At 39.7% G+C, this 15,184-nt stretch overlaps 1 protein-coding gene across 1 annotated transcript in view; it reads right to left on the bottom strand.

Moving 5' to 3' along the window:
- Positions 1-14,919, bottom strand: part of MAOB (monoamine oxidase B) — a 52,387-nt gene extending 37,468 nt beyond the window's left edge. The window contains exon 1 of the mRNA XM_057405072.1: positions 14,786-14,919. Coding sequence (XP_057261055.1) covers positions 14,786-14,831 — 46 coding nt within the window. The 5' untranslated portion in view covers positions 14,832-14,919. The remainder of the gene's footprint in view (positions 1-14,785) is intronic.
- Between the last annotated feature and the right edge of the window lie 265 nt (positions 14,920-15,184).

Genomic DNA, 15,184 nt, shown 5'->3' with positions numbered 1-15,184 from the left:
GTCCCCTCTCTACTTAATACTACAATTGTCATACACAGAGCATGCACGAAGCCTGAGAAGCAAAGCCTGAAAAAATCTTTCATACATGATGTAAGATCTCCTCTTCAGAGGTTTAACCCTTCACAAGTTTCACATTTCAGCACTGCCACGGGCTTACCTCTCACTCTCTTTCGCATCACCTACCAAAAGGTTTATCTTCAACATTGTCCCATTCCTCACAAGTGAGCAGTCACATTCAAATATAAAGTTCATTCAAAAAACATGACTGATGCCTATTTCGTGTATAATGTTTTGTCACCAAGTGGCACTTTCACTTCCTTCCCAAGACCTTTTAAACAGAAATATAGGGGCTCAATCACTTTTGCCACCACTTTGCAGTAATTGGGTCCAGTTTCCACTGGAAGACTTCTTCAAGGGGCAACAGAGAGGCACATACATATATATGTGCAGATAATTCATGCAAACAAAGAAGCAAAGATGATAAGTCTTATTTAAAGCCCTAGGCTGAAAATACCATTGTGCTTAGAGGATGTTCAACCAGGCAAGACTTCATCTGTTACCATGGCAACCCAGTACCCAGCCGCAGCCACTCAGAGATGCTGGTGAGAGATTGCCTCCCCCAGAATTTTATAATGCAAGTTCAAGCCATGAAAATCAGTTTTTCATCATGCAGCATTCTGCATTCACACAGATCTTACCTATACGTAATAATGAGTTCACCTTCAGTTCCAACTTCTTTCTTGTTTGGTAACTCTGTACCTGCTAAACATCCTTAATTGTATCATTTGACTAAACAGCTTCATTACAACATCACTTCCTACCATTAACAGCTTTCTTGGAGTAAGAGAACAAATAATTCATATTTTTTTAATAATTTTTTAAAGAGAAAAAATTTAAATTTCTGTGCTAGGGCAGAATTCAAATTCGCATTTGGACTGACAAATGTGATGAGTCACGTTTCTCATCTGACTCCCTGCTTCAGTGAAGCCTCCCAACCAAACACATCTGACTACCTAAAAAAAACATTTTAAAATAGATTTTTTAAAATCTGATTGAGAGGTTTTTTTTAACATCAGTCTGATTCTGCCTGGAATCAACAAATTTACTGAGATACCCTTTTAACCTTAGCATTTCCACAAAGATTTCTCTAGGAAGGACACAATTGGAAGTTATATCTCTGATACTTCTCTAAACAATACTTGCGTCTTCTTCCACCTAGGTTTGCTTTTTTTGTTTGTTTTTTTCCAAGGATATTTCTGTCATTCTCTGGATGGCAATTACCTGGAATTCCCACAGTTCCTGATGTAATTTCTCTGTATTATTCATTACTTTATCATGTTCCCCCATAATTATTAACTCCCTTTTAAGAACAAAAGAAAAATTCTCGTATATATGAAATCATAAAAATCATCTACAAATTCTAAATTCTAATACATGTAGGGAGCAAAGAAAGAGCCTTTAAGCTGCTGGCGTTCATTTAACATCTTCCAAGATGGCTGTCAAAAAATTATTTACTTTATAACCTTAAATTTTTTTCTCCCCAACTAAAATTTCATGTTGAACAAGCAGAAAGGCCTCCATCATACCACGCTAACTTGCTGGTCTTACTGCAGAACTTACATGTCTCACACCTGGACTTCCTTAGATGTATGAAATTTGCTGGTATTTATTTCCCCTCCTGTTTATTTATTTATTTTTACACTAAAGAGATGTTTACGAAGTACTTCCCAGGGGAGTTCTAGTGTTTGCAACAGATGCCCTCCAGTGGGGCTCTGCATACAGACATTGGCTATACATGTAGATTAGAAACATCCAACCCTTAAAAGAGGTACAGAACTGATTTTTACTTTTGTTGTGCCTTCACAACTTGAATGTTCAGGTGTGAACAAGCTCTATACTGGCTCGGTTAACTGCTGACAGCATCCCTCTTGATATCATGTGTTCAAGCAGGAGCTAACACCTTGTTTTCCCAGTGTATTTGCAAGAGCAGCAGCTGCACTGCCAGTCATCCTCCATGCAGTCAGCAATGCCTGCGTGAGAAGTGGCTGCTGTACTATACCTTGTAAATAAAGCCAAAACTGACAAGCTTCTTCAGGACTTTTTCCTTGCTCTCAACCTGTTCATCCACATGTAAATCCTGTCTACAGAGACATCAGGTAGCAGATGCTTCTCTACCCTGAGCAGTGAGTAGAACAGCCTGCAGCACTGAAGTCTGAGCCTGACCACAGCAGTGGGGTCCAGGACAGTAAACAAACATAGCACAAGGCTCAACATGAGGATCCGGCACAAAATGAACTTTGGAAATGGCATATGCTTTAGGCTGCAGAACAAGCACAGTCCTCTGCCCTGGGGTTAATGGAGAAATTGTGGCATGCAAAAATGTTTCACAAGACTGATAGCACAAAAAAGGAAACATACCCTAATTCATTATATGCAAGCAAGTAACGGTTAAGTTCAGGGTCACTAAGGTAAATTAAAACAAGTATTTCTTAATGCAAGCACTCAAGAACTTTAGTCAGACCACCTTTGCCTTAACGTCTTGAAGCTGTTATTTTAGAAATTGCAAGATTCTCCTTGATCTTAGTCTCATTTTGACCAGACGAATCAGGAATTTAATTTCTTAAAGAAAGTGATGAATCTCACAAAAATCACAAAGCCTGAAGTAGCAGAAATGTTGAAAAAAACCCCACCAAACTCAACAAAACAGCAAATTGGCCTGAAACTACAAAAAGTTACAGAAGCTGGCGTTGCTGGGGAATCACATGTGAAACAACTTCCCCCATTATTAGATGCCTTCACACAGTAACCGTTACCTACCACCACTGATGCTTAGAAATACATACAAAATGCATAGAGCAAATAAATGAGCTTGGCCAAACTGCTGCACTGTTCCTAGTGAAACAAAACCCATCTGTCTTAACACTACAGAACTTTTGAGGAAAACCCCTTTGTTAGTGGTCAACACAGTAGCATTGTTTGACCCAAAGAAATAAGAAGAAATAAAGAGGAATATACCCCTAGCTGTTGAGGTAAACTGTGAGGGAAGCAGAAAAAACACTCCTTTGGCCAGGAATATTCTCTGGATCAGTTCCTAGCATCTAATAAATAGCTAAGTTAATAAAAGAATCCTAATTGATGTTGCTTACGCCAAATTACTTTCAAATTCAAATAAAACCCCTTTTTCTTTATACTCAGTGTTCTCTGACCTCATTTTAAGAGATATCACAAAACCATCCAGTTAGTTCAATGCCATTAGCGTAATACTGTTTGCTTACTGTTGCAATACTGAAGGGATGGAGGACAGAACCCGAGAAAAGGCATGTTACTATGTTGCAGCTAAGCTGCTATTTTGCACGGGTGGGTTTTCTTCTTCAAGTCTTCCATGGTTTCTTTATTACATTACTGTGTTAGAAACTGCAATTTAATAGCATTGCTTTTGTTCGTGTTGCTCTAATGAACATAATCTGATTACTGCTCTGCCACTGAGAGACTGAACCTGGCACTGGTCACCTTTACCTTTGTCACTCATCATTAGGCAGCTAAGTCGTTTTTATTGAAATAATGGCTTAAGACAATAATGCCTGTAAGGCATTATAGATGAGGATTGTAAACAAAATAAAAAAGAAAACAACAACAAAAAAGCAAAATCAATATTTGCTCAGGTCTGGGTGAGTTAAAGTGGTACAGGCATTTTTCGTAACTTCACATTATGGAAAGGTTAAGGGATTTTGCTCTGGAGAAAAATAAATTTATAAACTTATGTTTTTATTTATAAATTGAAGGGACATGCTCAGAGTTACAATGGGAGCACTACAACAGAGATAGCTAATTGCACACTCCCTGAAACTCCATTCACATCAGGCTGGCACACTGCTACCAAAAATAGTGAACATGTACAATAGTTAGTATTCCTGGTTCATTGTTTTCTTAGTCCTCTGCAAAACAAGGCACACAGCATCAAGACTACTCCAAGAATTGTCTAGGTGACGATACTTTTTAAACACAAAGGACTATAGGAACAAGATAGTGAAAAACCAACAATATTTTTTATTAACTTAGCCCTTCACCTACAGTCATATGCTTTCAGGGTGAAGGTAATCTTTTAACTTCAATAATTTGGGCCACCGTTGCAAAGGTACTTCAGATATCTGACTCAATCTCATGGAAGAAAGACAAAAATATAGTTCAGAACCTAAAAACGTGGTAAAGCTAGGTCTCTAAATTGTCACTCTTGGTTATTCTCAATGTCTCACTTTCATGCGCTGAACAGTACAGGGAAAGGTTACCAAAGCAACTCTTTCTTGATGTATTTTGACCATGGGGGAAGAGACTCCCTCTTCTTAAGCTGTATCGCCGTGTAGCAATGAACACAAACTATCACTCACCTCCAACATTAGAGAACTTAAAAAATCATAAAATAATAAAATTAGTTTCAGAAGTTCCCAGGATCAAAAGAAGACATACCCATCTGCGTATCTGCTTAAATGTACATTTACTTAAAGTATTTCTACAAAGGACAAAACATTTCTGCCTAGGATATGGTACTACATGAGCACATATGATTTATTTCTGTTAGTATTTCATTGTCTAGCCAAGGCAAGGCAATACATTTTCTTGTCTGAGTGGTGGTGCTGATTCTATAACCTTGTCACTGAGGTCACTGTGTGTGTCTCCATGAGTTAAAGTGACTTTACTCGAGCATAAACTCTAGTCCCAGCTTTCTGTGTGTGAACTCTTCTCTCCGGCAGTGCCCCTAGATGATTCATCCACAGTGCAGGGAGCAGCATTTATTACGCAGAATTCTTAAAACCAACATTACAAACAAAGTCTACATTTGTCCCAGGCTTCACACCTGGTTCAACGATATAAACCACAGCCAGTTATAAGTGAGACCACCAAAATAGTGGTACCTTAAGCTCAAGCCCTGCCAAGCACAGCATAAAGACAGCTTCATGCATTCACATGGAAACCCAGCACCTTCAGTGTTTTGGCACCCAGGATCAAGTGCTGAATCCACAGCAGTTCTGCCCTTGCCCATGGCTTCCCATTAGTTTCCATTGCATTTTTACACTTGAAGCATCCAGTGAAACTTTAGATTGATAAAACTGGGCACTCCAGCATTTCAAAGGATGAGTATTTCTAGTATCAATCATTAACTCTTTATTCTGCTCTTTTTAAGGACTTGTCATGTTTTACACGTAGAGCAGTACACCCATTCAGTGCCCATCTCACACTTTGACAAGAAAAGTCAGAAGTCTGTCTCTAGGCTCCAGTCAGGTTTAAAAAGAAAACCTGACAAACCATACCAAACCAAAACAAACAAACCAACCCCACAAAACCCCCAACAACACATTCTGCATGTCCTTTGTTATGGCTCTATGATATATTAACAGGTTAAAGTTAATTGCACTATTATAGTTATAATCTCTACTCCAGTATTATCCCCACACTTTCAATCTCCGCTCCTCCTTTGCTTTAGATCATCCCTTTCTGCTATTTACAACCTAGGCTGCCTCTAAATATGACAGAAGGAAGAAACAAAGGAGATAAAGAGAACTGAAAGACAAGGTAGCACTACAACAAGCATACCATACTATTGGAATAAACAAAACTTAGCACAATGAACTGGTTGAGGCACTATACAGATAGTTTACTAAAAGTATCCTTTTAGGAATTGCTATTATGAAGAGATACAAAAATAAATAAAAAACCAACCTGAAGAAGAGTTTTGCCTTCCATACACAGCAGTGTGGGAAAAAAAGCTACATCTGGAAAATCTTGCAAAATTATGCAACAGTTGCCTCAAAAGAGAAATGCTTATCTGCTTTGCTAAATTTTGCCTGTTCTCAAGCAAAGTTTTTTTTATTATTATTTTTAGACCCCTGAGAAAAGTAAATGCTCAAAATACATGATCAAGTAGCAGGCATGAACTTAAAAAAATAAATAGATTATCATTCTCATATCTTGACATTGAAGAATAACACGTAATTTTCCAGATTTCTCAGTATCTGGTGACTCACAGGCATCCATCCAGAGAAAGTCACTTCTCATGGCAGCTAGCAAAGCCATCAGCAGAGGCACCATGCCCTCATTCCACGTGTATCCATTTTATTTCATGTTTTCCTTGATCTTCAGCTAACTATTTTCACCCAGTTACACCTAATAATTAGGGATTTATATTGAGCCTATCTCAGTGTCACTTCCAAATACCCATTAGGCCATGTCCCAGTGACTCTCTGGAAATTCCTGTCTTCATCATAGCACACATATACAACAAGGTAAGTGTACACACACATGCACACACAGGCTAGACACTATTAGCGTGTAAAGCTTACAAGGATTTGTGAACATTTTATCTATTTGAGCAACTGAAAAATGAAGATGAATGCTACTACTTTCCAGCATCCTGTATAATCACCTTTCATTTCAGCCAGCTCTTTGCTGAAAGCCCACTTCATCTCTCGATGAACCATTCCATGGCTGAGGTACCAAAGGCTGAGAACACAGGTGTCATCCAGAGAAGCCCAAAAGGGAACAACTAAATGAAAAGATTTTCAAGTGCCTATCTTCCCTCCATCTCTAAATGCAGGCAGGAAAAGCCTGAGCCAGACAGCTCATAAAAAGGTTAGTGTAAGGAAAGAAAAAATGCTACTGTTAGATTTATACCATTCTGATAAAATGCATAGGGAAAAGAAAAAAGGTGAGGAAAAGAGAAGTATCTAAGGTGTAAAATACAGCAATTTACACTCTTTCCTCATTTGTGCTCACTATTTAGCATAACTCACTGATTCAGACTCTGGCTAAACTAACCTTATGAAAAATAACTCATATTGGAACAAAAGAGGTGTGTTGCTCCAGTATTTAATATGTTCAAACAAAGAGCTATACAGCTTGCAGGTTTATATGCAAGCTCTCCAGGTAACCATGATGCACAGTATGCAGCGGCTGTTTGATCAGCTGTTGCCATGTGCAGTCAACCAAATAGACTGCATTCAACGCTTCACGTATGAATTATACCGCCAAAATAAAGATGAGTTGGCTGGGAGGCAGGAGGCTACAAAGGCACCTTTCCTCTACCCCCTCTCCCTCACACCCAACTGAGTTATACGGTAGCAACTGAAAAATGTGAAGAAGTTGAATAGTACAAAGTAGTATTTGTAATACGAAAAGGTTTCAAATGAATTAAAACTTTATGGAATTCTTCAACCTCCTGAAACATGAAGTGTCGAACAGCGGTCATCACCATAACCTAAGCCTTGTAACTGCAAGATGCCAGAAGCTCTAAGGAATCATAGCCAGACTCTTCAGTGTTAAGTCAGTGTTAAAAATTAGGACATCTATGATGTGTTGTGCCATTTACACCAGTTATCAGAAATAGCTCATGAAGTCTCAAATTTTCTAGACTGAACTACTTTGTCTTCTGGTCATAGTAACAATTCGTGGAGTGAGCAGAGTTTCTATGGGACTCCACACTGACATTACTGGTAATCAAACTGTTCAAACAAAAAACTTTCAGGACAGAAAAGGTTGCACAAAATACAAGTGCATGGGTGGGTTATTAAAAAGGATGCTAGAAATTAATGTTTCAAATACCAACATGGTGTTGTACACTCTCATTGACCACTGAAATCAGCAAAAATACTTTAAACGGGGATCATGCAACATTACAAAATTATAAACCTTGGACACAAATCAGTCCATAAGAAAATAAAGCCAGCCAGATGAAAAATCACATCTTTTTAAACCATCTCACAAGGCAGCAGGAAGCTTTACATCCAACTTCAGTTTACAGAGATGAAATAGCTATCAGCCCAGAAAGAAAATTATGTTAAGTTCAAAAATGGTTGCATAAAAATTAAATTATTTAAACTGTAAGGAGGTTAATGGAATTTCCTCAGGGATTGAAGCCCAGCTGAAGCTCTGGAGCCCTCAGCATTGGAAAGACATGGACCTGTTGGAGTGCGTACAAAGGAGGGCCACAAATATTATCAGAGGGGTGGAACACCTGTAAGAACAGGCTGAAAGAGTTTGGGTTGTTTAGACTGGAGAAGGCTCTGGGAAGACCTTATAGCAGCCAGGTCTTGAGGACAAATGTTTAGTGGGGCATGTTATGATTGGACAAGGGGTAATGGTTTTAAAGTAAAAGAGGACAGATTTAGACTTGCTATAAAGAAGAAATTCTTTTCAATGAGGATGGTGAAATACTAGCACAGGTTGCCCAGGGAAGTGGTAGATGCCCCATCCCTGGAAGCATTCAAGGTCAGGCTAGATGGGGCTCTGAGCAACCTGATCTAGTTGAAGATGTCCCTGCTCATTAGAAGGGAATTGGACTATATGATCTTTAAAGGTGCCATCTAACCTAAACTATTCTGCGATTCTATGGCTGATGACTGATTTAAGAAACATAACTGAGAGCTCTAATAGCATCATAACACATTCTCTGTAAAGGAAAACCAAAAGAAGGTCTGCAATCCACTATGGCATTGCTCAGCAAATTTTTATAACCATGGTAAACTTCACCATTGTATCAGAGCACTCTGTGAAGTAGCTGCTGTAGAACTGAGAAAAAACACAAAGGCAAGCCACTCTCTTCTGGGAAACGGCATTGAGAATATGGCTTTTTATCTTCAAATAACAGAATTACTTAGCCACAGTTGTCCCTTGTGCTACAAAGAATGAAGCTGTGCCAGAGGGAAATGTGCCAACACCGCCCAGATTGTTTACATACAGAACAGTAACTTCAGAAGAAGAAAAGCCTTCTCAATTGACTAAATTATGCATAAGACCTTATTTATTGTCATTAGCTGCCGTGTGAGATTCGTAAACATAAAGCAAACTCACTATTAGTTTATGATACCACAAGCAGCGCTGGAAGTTTACCTCTGGGACTATCAGGGCTGTGTAAAGCAGCCTGAGCAGTGTGGGCTACTTAGGCAGTACAAACGTGCCTGCTTAGCTTTTTGCCACAGCCCTCCACCTTTTGATAAGACCACCTCCATTCATCACTTGTCCTCAAGTCCTTATGTACTCCTGAGATCCTGTTGGATAGCTTGAATGCTCCCAGGATGAAGCCAGATCAGTGGGCTGCTCCTCACAGCCTCTGGACTGTGGGCACCAGCTTTTGACCCAGACTTGTGTCACTGTGGTGACTGACATTTTCCTATTTGCTGGAGACTGACACTTCTGGTCACTTGCTACAGCAATGGAAGCGTGCTGCATTGTGCCTGTCATGGTTTAAAGTTATCCCTGTACTTGATGCTGCCAAGGAGTAATATGAGCAAAACAAAATTAGCAAGTGCACACAATGTAAATTTTTGGCAATCTCTTGATATTACAAGCAAAATAAAAAAAAAAGAAAAAAGTAGGCAAGAAGATGTAGAGGACACAGGCGTGTATCTGTGGTCAGGATGACCAAGTAAATTATTTTGAACTGTATCTTCATGGGAGAAGAGCACAGAATTGAAATGCTTACTCTTTCTACATAACTACTTTTCACCCTCAAAACTAAAAGTATCGCAAGACAGAAAATTTGCAGTGTCTGTGTTAGCAAATAGTGCAGAAGAGCAGAACTGACAAGTGTAACAGTTCTACCCTGAATACTCACTATCCCTACTACATCCATGAAAGGGGCTTTATTTCAGACAACCTCTTGCATAGTCTTACAGGCTCAAAAGGTGAGCTCCTAGAGCATGTCTTAACTTCCAGTCTTATTCAAAAAGTTGTCCAATGCATATGCTCTGATCCTGCTCTTTGGTGCACACCACAGGAAGTAGCATCAATCAGGAGATTTACTCAAGGTACACACGTAATCCAAACCAATACATTAATGCAGATGACTACCTTCCACCATATGCAGTGTGATTAGGTTCTAATCAAGTGCTAGTTTAGACTGAAAAATCCAACAAAATAAAGCACCACTGCAGGTGGTTTCCCAAGTAAACAATGCACTGAACTTCCCTACAAAGAACTTTCAGCCTCTCCTGTGTTTAATCTTGTTTGTAAAAAACAATTTTTTTTTTAATTATGCAATTCAGCAATACAGGATAGAACCCTGTGGTCTGTGCAGTTTGCAACCCCGACATCAGCTTCTACACACAAACTTGGATTCTCCATCAGTTATTTCCGTAACACTAAGGAATCCCTTGCCCAAAGTTTTGGCACCCTAACTTACCTTTTCTGCTCTTTCCAGGGTGGTTTTCACATTTTGTTGAACAGACTGAATGAACTTTCTCTAATACTACCTTTTCATAATGGTTAAATAAGCTAATGTAAAAGCTTTCCTTAATGATGCATTTCTCTGAGCCTTGGGAGATGGGATGGCTCCTGCAGGTAGACTCAAAAGCTTCTTATCAAATCAACTTTCAGACCAATTAGGAGTGAATCACAATCAGTGAACTGCAAGTACTGTCCCTGCTGACTAGGCTACTAAAATATTTCACAGCATTATGCAGTTGCCTTCTGTCCTGTTCACTGTGAATTGCCAAGTGGTTTTAGGAAATATCTAGAAGTCAAACAGCTGGCTTTGCCAAACTGCCTCAGACTGCTTTGCAGTAGCCATGAGAGTAATTGAATACAAAAGGAAGTACCCTCTGATGGCAGATACAGATGACCAAGAACGTGAATTAAGAGCTTCATCACGTCAACTGATGGGGACATGGATTCCCTTTGCCAGCATGCATCCCAGAGAGGCTGAAATTGATGGTGAGGGTCATAGTACTCCCACAGATGGATCCATTCCACTTCATTACGTACAGCTATTACATTCATGTCACATTTTGTTTTGGTCTGGGGTTTTTTCTTCTCCAAGTGGGTGTCTAATATAGGATTCCAAAAACAGTGGCTTGTTTAGCAAACTATCTTTTCAAATTAGGAGTATTATGACACAGCAAATTACTATTAGAAAGCAAAGAGAAACAAGTAACTAGGGAGGTTATATGTCTCATGTATACTTTTCTTACAATATCCCCTAGTTTTGTTTTGAAAAACAATTTTGCCCTCAGTTTCAGTCTATTTTAAAACAAATAGAAAATCTTCAGATAATAGCCCCCAGAGCAGCTGATCTGTTTTGGGTTTTTGTTTTGTTTTGTTTTCTTTTAAAGTAATTTGAAACTGGCTCACAGATGCAGTGAGAGCTGCTGTAATTACACAAAGTATTAGATTAGCATATAAATAGAAAGCAAGGCTTAAGAAGAAGAGTAGAGAGTATAGGGGTATTTCAAGATGAACAGGTATCTAAATACTAGATATAGATAAAATATTTCTATTGAAATGTTAAAGTAGGTTTTGGTTCACCATAATTAAGAAAAGGCTTCACCTTTCAGATTAAGGAAAAAAAAAAATCAGTTAACCTCACTTTGACTGTAAAATCTGTGCACCAGGAATTTAAGAGCAGCATTTTCTCAGGTAGGAGTGGTGTTAACATTAGGATAAAATCTGGTAACTTCTTTAACAACAAAAAAAGGAAACAGGTCCCCATAGCAAAAGCAGGGACCGGAAGGCACTTTTGAAAACAAGTGGAGGAAGTATTTAAATGAAACCTCTGAACAGATTCCAAAATTTGATTTTAAGAAAATTTCTGTTACCGGTGTCTCAATTGAGAAGATAAGCAAGTTTGATGACATAACCTCATAGTTTTTTCACAGTCGTTTCCACCCACTTCATTGAGGAGCCCTTCAAAGAAAAAGGGTCAGCTCTGAGCAAACAGAAGGACCTGTCACAATGCAAGTTCCAGCTCCATGAGGACATTTTATGCTTGTGATCTAAACACTCTTTAATACTAGGCATGCTACACAGTGTTTTCACACATGCATTTTTAAGTTAGGAATTTTTTCTTTTAAAGTATTCCTCTTTAATCTACATCATTCACAAAAAAAAATCAAGGACTTCAGCAGATGTTTTACTCATACAACAGAATCTACTCCTCAGTAAATTCTCCATTCCTCAGAGGTTATCAGCTCTGTTGAGATGATCTGAGATCTTCAGAGAAGCCACAGACCATTTTTTTTACTTGAAAGAAATTAATAAAGACTAATTAGAGAAGATTTTCATTACAGAACACTTAAATTAGCCACTTCTTTAGTTTTATTCTTTGCTTTTCAACAAACCTGCATTAAAGGACATTGGAAATGATTCAGCAAAGGAAGTGGTATCTTCAGATACATCAGCCCCTTCAGAGAACAGTGATTCTCAGGGTTGTGAAGGTCTCTGCACTGCTATTCCATTATCAGGTTTTCTTACTCCTAAAATTTTAGGCCATACTAATTAAATCTGGGTAAAAAGATGGGCAGAACTGCTGCCCAAGAGGGTCAGCAAAGGGACAGCTTGCATTAACCTAAATAAATAAATAAGAAATAGCAGAGAGAGTGCAACACGTTTGCTCGCATCAGCACAGAAACTCTTTTATTTCTTCTGCAATTATCTGCTTTGCTTATGGCTGTAGTGGATAACTCAAGCACACCTGAATGCTATGAGCACTTTCTGCTGTTTTACAGCTGTGCACCGACTGATGCCTTCCTCACCTAAAGGCAGTAATCGTAGAGTCTTGGTTGGATGCACCTCAAAAGGCTCAAAACCAGTGACTTTCTGAAGGAATAATCATCAAATCTGGGGGAATAACAACCTGGTCTCTGAGGAGCGACCCATTTTAAAAATCATGTACTTCATTCTCCAGTGGACAGGAGACGAGATCTCTGCAGCAGTTTGGCACATCAGGAGGAGTTTTCAGTCTGAGCAAGGAGATACATAACTATAGCTTCAGCACCTGGCTGCAAGGTCAATGATTCACAGGGAAGAATGTGGGCAGAAGGCAGAGGTGAATCAGGAGCAGTACAGAGTAGTGAAAGTGACTGAAGAGAGCTGCTTAGTCAACAGTAATTTTTATGTGCGTAAAATTTTCCAGTCTCTGGGGCCTCTTCTGGCTTTCTCCAGGTAGGAGAAAAGTTGCAACAGCATGAAACTAGTGATTTGGTGAGGATTTAGTGTAAAAGGAAGTAAATAGAAAACTGGTTCCTCACACTCCCCCTGCCACTTGCTGCTGCCTGCAGGTAGCAAACAGTGAAGCCCATGATGTAATGTGGTATAGAGCTGCTTCTCTGCTCTCACTGCTGCTTCAGAAAAACATGTGGGCTGTGCAGACCTGCCATGAAAATATTCCCATGGCAACCATGAAAGATAAGGGTATGTTAAAAGCTGTTACACTAACTCCTTCACTCCAACTCATTCAACAGAGGGAAGGTAGCACTACTCTGCATAAAAACATACCACTGGAAGTGTTTTTGCTAAGAAGGCATGGCTAGATAGTTACCACTGGTTAATTTTCATACTTGACTTTCGCTGCAAAACACAGCACAAATTAAAATTCGCCATAACAGAATCAACCTTGCTTCATAGAAAAGCGATTGTTAGTTTCTGCTAATCACACAAACATACTTGAATTCAATAATTATTCAGCAGTTTGTTATCAGAGGATCATCCTTAGGAAGTAATGCCAATGATTTTGTTCACTGCATTTTGTATCTCATTTGAACTGTACGCTGCACGCTTTAATATAATGGTTAAACAGACATCTAGAATTATATAGAAATAAGTAGTGAAAATTAAAAGCCATGTAAAAAGAAAAAAGATTAATGAAATAATGTTTTGTCACATATCTTGAGTAATTTGTTTGTAGCTTGGCAAGAGATACTACTTGGATGTGTGGCCACATGCATACTCAGTACAGGATCATAGAATCATTTATGTTGGAAAAGACCTTTCAGATGCACTGAGATTAACACACAGCACAGGAGTTATCACACTACATACCTCCCAACACTAAAAAAAAAAAACAAAACACAACTGCTTGACATGTCAAAGGCACAAAAAAAAAAAAACCCCAAACTGTTGCACATAGACAGTTTATTGGGCACATGTATCTCAGAACAAAACATGAGACAGATTGACTCTGGGCAGACACAGAGGTGCTCTAGCCAGGATTAGGTTAAGAACAGCAGATTGCTACTCAGTGCAAGATGCTTTCCAGGCCTGCTGTCCATGTATTCTATATATAAAAACCAGAAAAAATAAAGTAAATAAATGATAATAAATTTAAAATAGACATATTAATAAACTAATAAAATATCTAAATAATTGTAAAACAATAAAATAATAATGTGATAATAATATAGCAAAAATATGCAAATTATAAAAAAAGATTTAAAAAAATCTGTTAAGAAATAGTACTATAATGAAACAAAGAGAATAAAATAATAAAAACCCCAAGAAATAATAAGATTAAAATAAATTATATTAAAATCAATAAAATAAAAATCGATAAATGGAAATTAATTTAAAAATATATTTACTTTACTAAGAAATAACAAATTAAGAATAAGGGATAAAATTAACAACATTAAGACTTGATTAAATAAAAATTAATAAAATTAATATTAATTGATATCAGATGAAGTGTAAGAAAATCAAAACCAATAAAATACTGCCTGCCCCATGTGGCATTCAACCCCAGTTACGGGGACTCCACTCCACCAGCTTTACGAGGCACTCGGGACGCGGTCGCACCTCCCGCTTAGGGCCGAGGAGGTGGATGAGGCGAGAGACAGCGCAGCTTCTCCCCCACCACACCGGTACCGCCGCTTACCCCGTCTGGATGGCCGGGCGGGCCGACGGCTGCGAGGGGCGCAGGGCGACGGTGCCCAAGCAGGCTGCGCCCCGGCTGCTGCCGCCACCCCACCCTGGCTCGGTACCCCAGGGGCTGACAGCGTCCGCCGCCCTGTGCCGCCGGACCCACCTGAGATGCCCCCCCCGATCACGACCACGTCGTACTTCTGAGCCATGTCACTGCTCTGGGTACCGGCCGCTCGCTCGCTCCCTCCCTCCCGCAGCTCTAGCCCGGCTCTGGCGTCCCCCGGCGGACACCGCCCCGCCCCGGTGGTGGGCGCCGCCTCACGCCGCCCGTGCGACGGCCGAGGGCTGGCGGTGACACGCACCGGGGACTGTGCGTCGGGGGGGGGTTGACGAGGGCTCCTGCTGAGTGAGGGGCCGCCGACTCTCTAGGTGATGGCTGAGCGCTCCTCGCATTAGCTCCACTCACCCACAGCGAGAGCCGCCTGTGGTGCTATTTTCCCTCCTACCTCCCGGACTGTTTGGGGAGAGAGCGTGCCCTTGTTTGAGAAGCACAGCCCCCGGC

This window comes from Pezoporus wallicus, unplaced genomic scaffold (assembly GCF_028554395.1).
Source record: "Pezoporus wallicus isolate ANWC-B61680 ecotype Strahan unplaced genomic scaffold, APGP_CSIRO_Pwel_v1 contig_1739, whole genome shotgun sequence".
In the NCBI taxonomy this organism is placed as follows: domain Eukaryota; kingdom Metazoa; phylum Chordata; class Aves; order Psittaciformes; family Psittacidae; genus Pezoporus; species Pezoporus wallicus.
The sequence above is the reverse complement of the archived record's forward strand: the minus strand, read 5'-3'. Positions and strand labels throughout refer to the sequence as shown.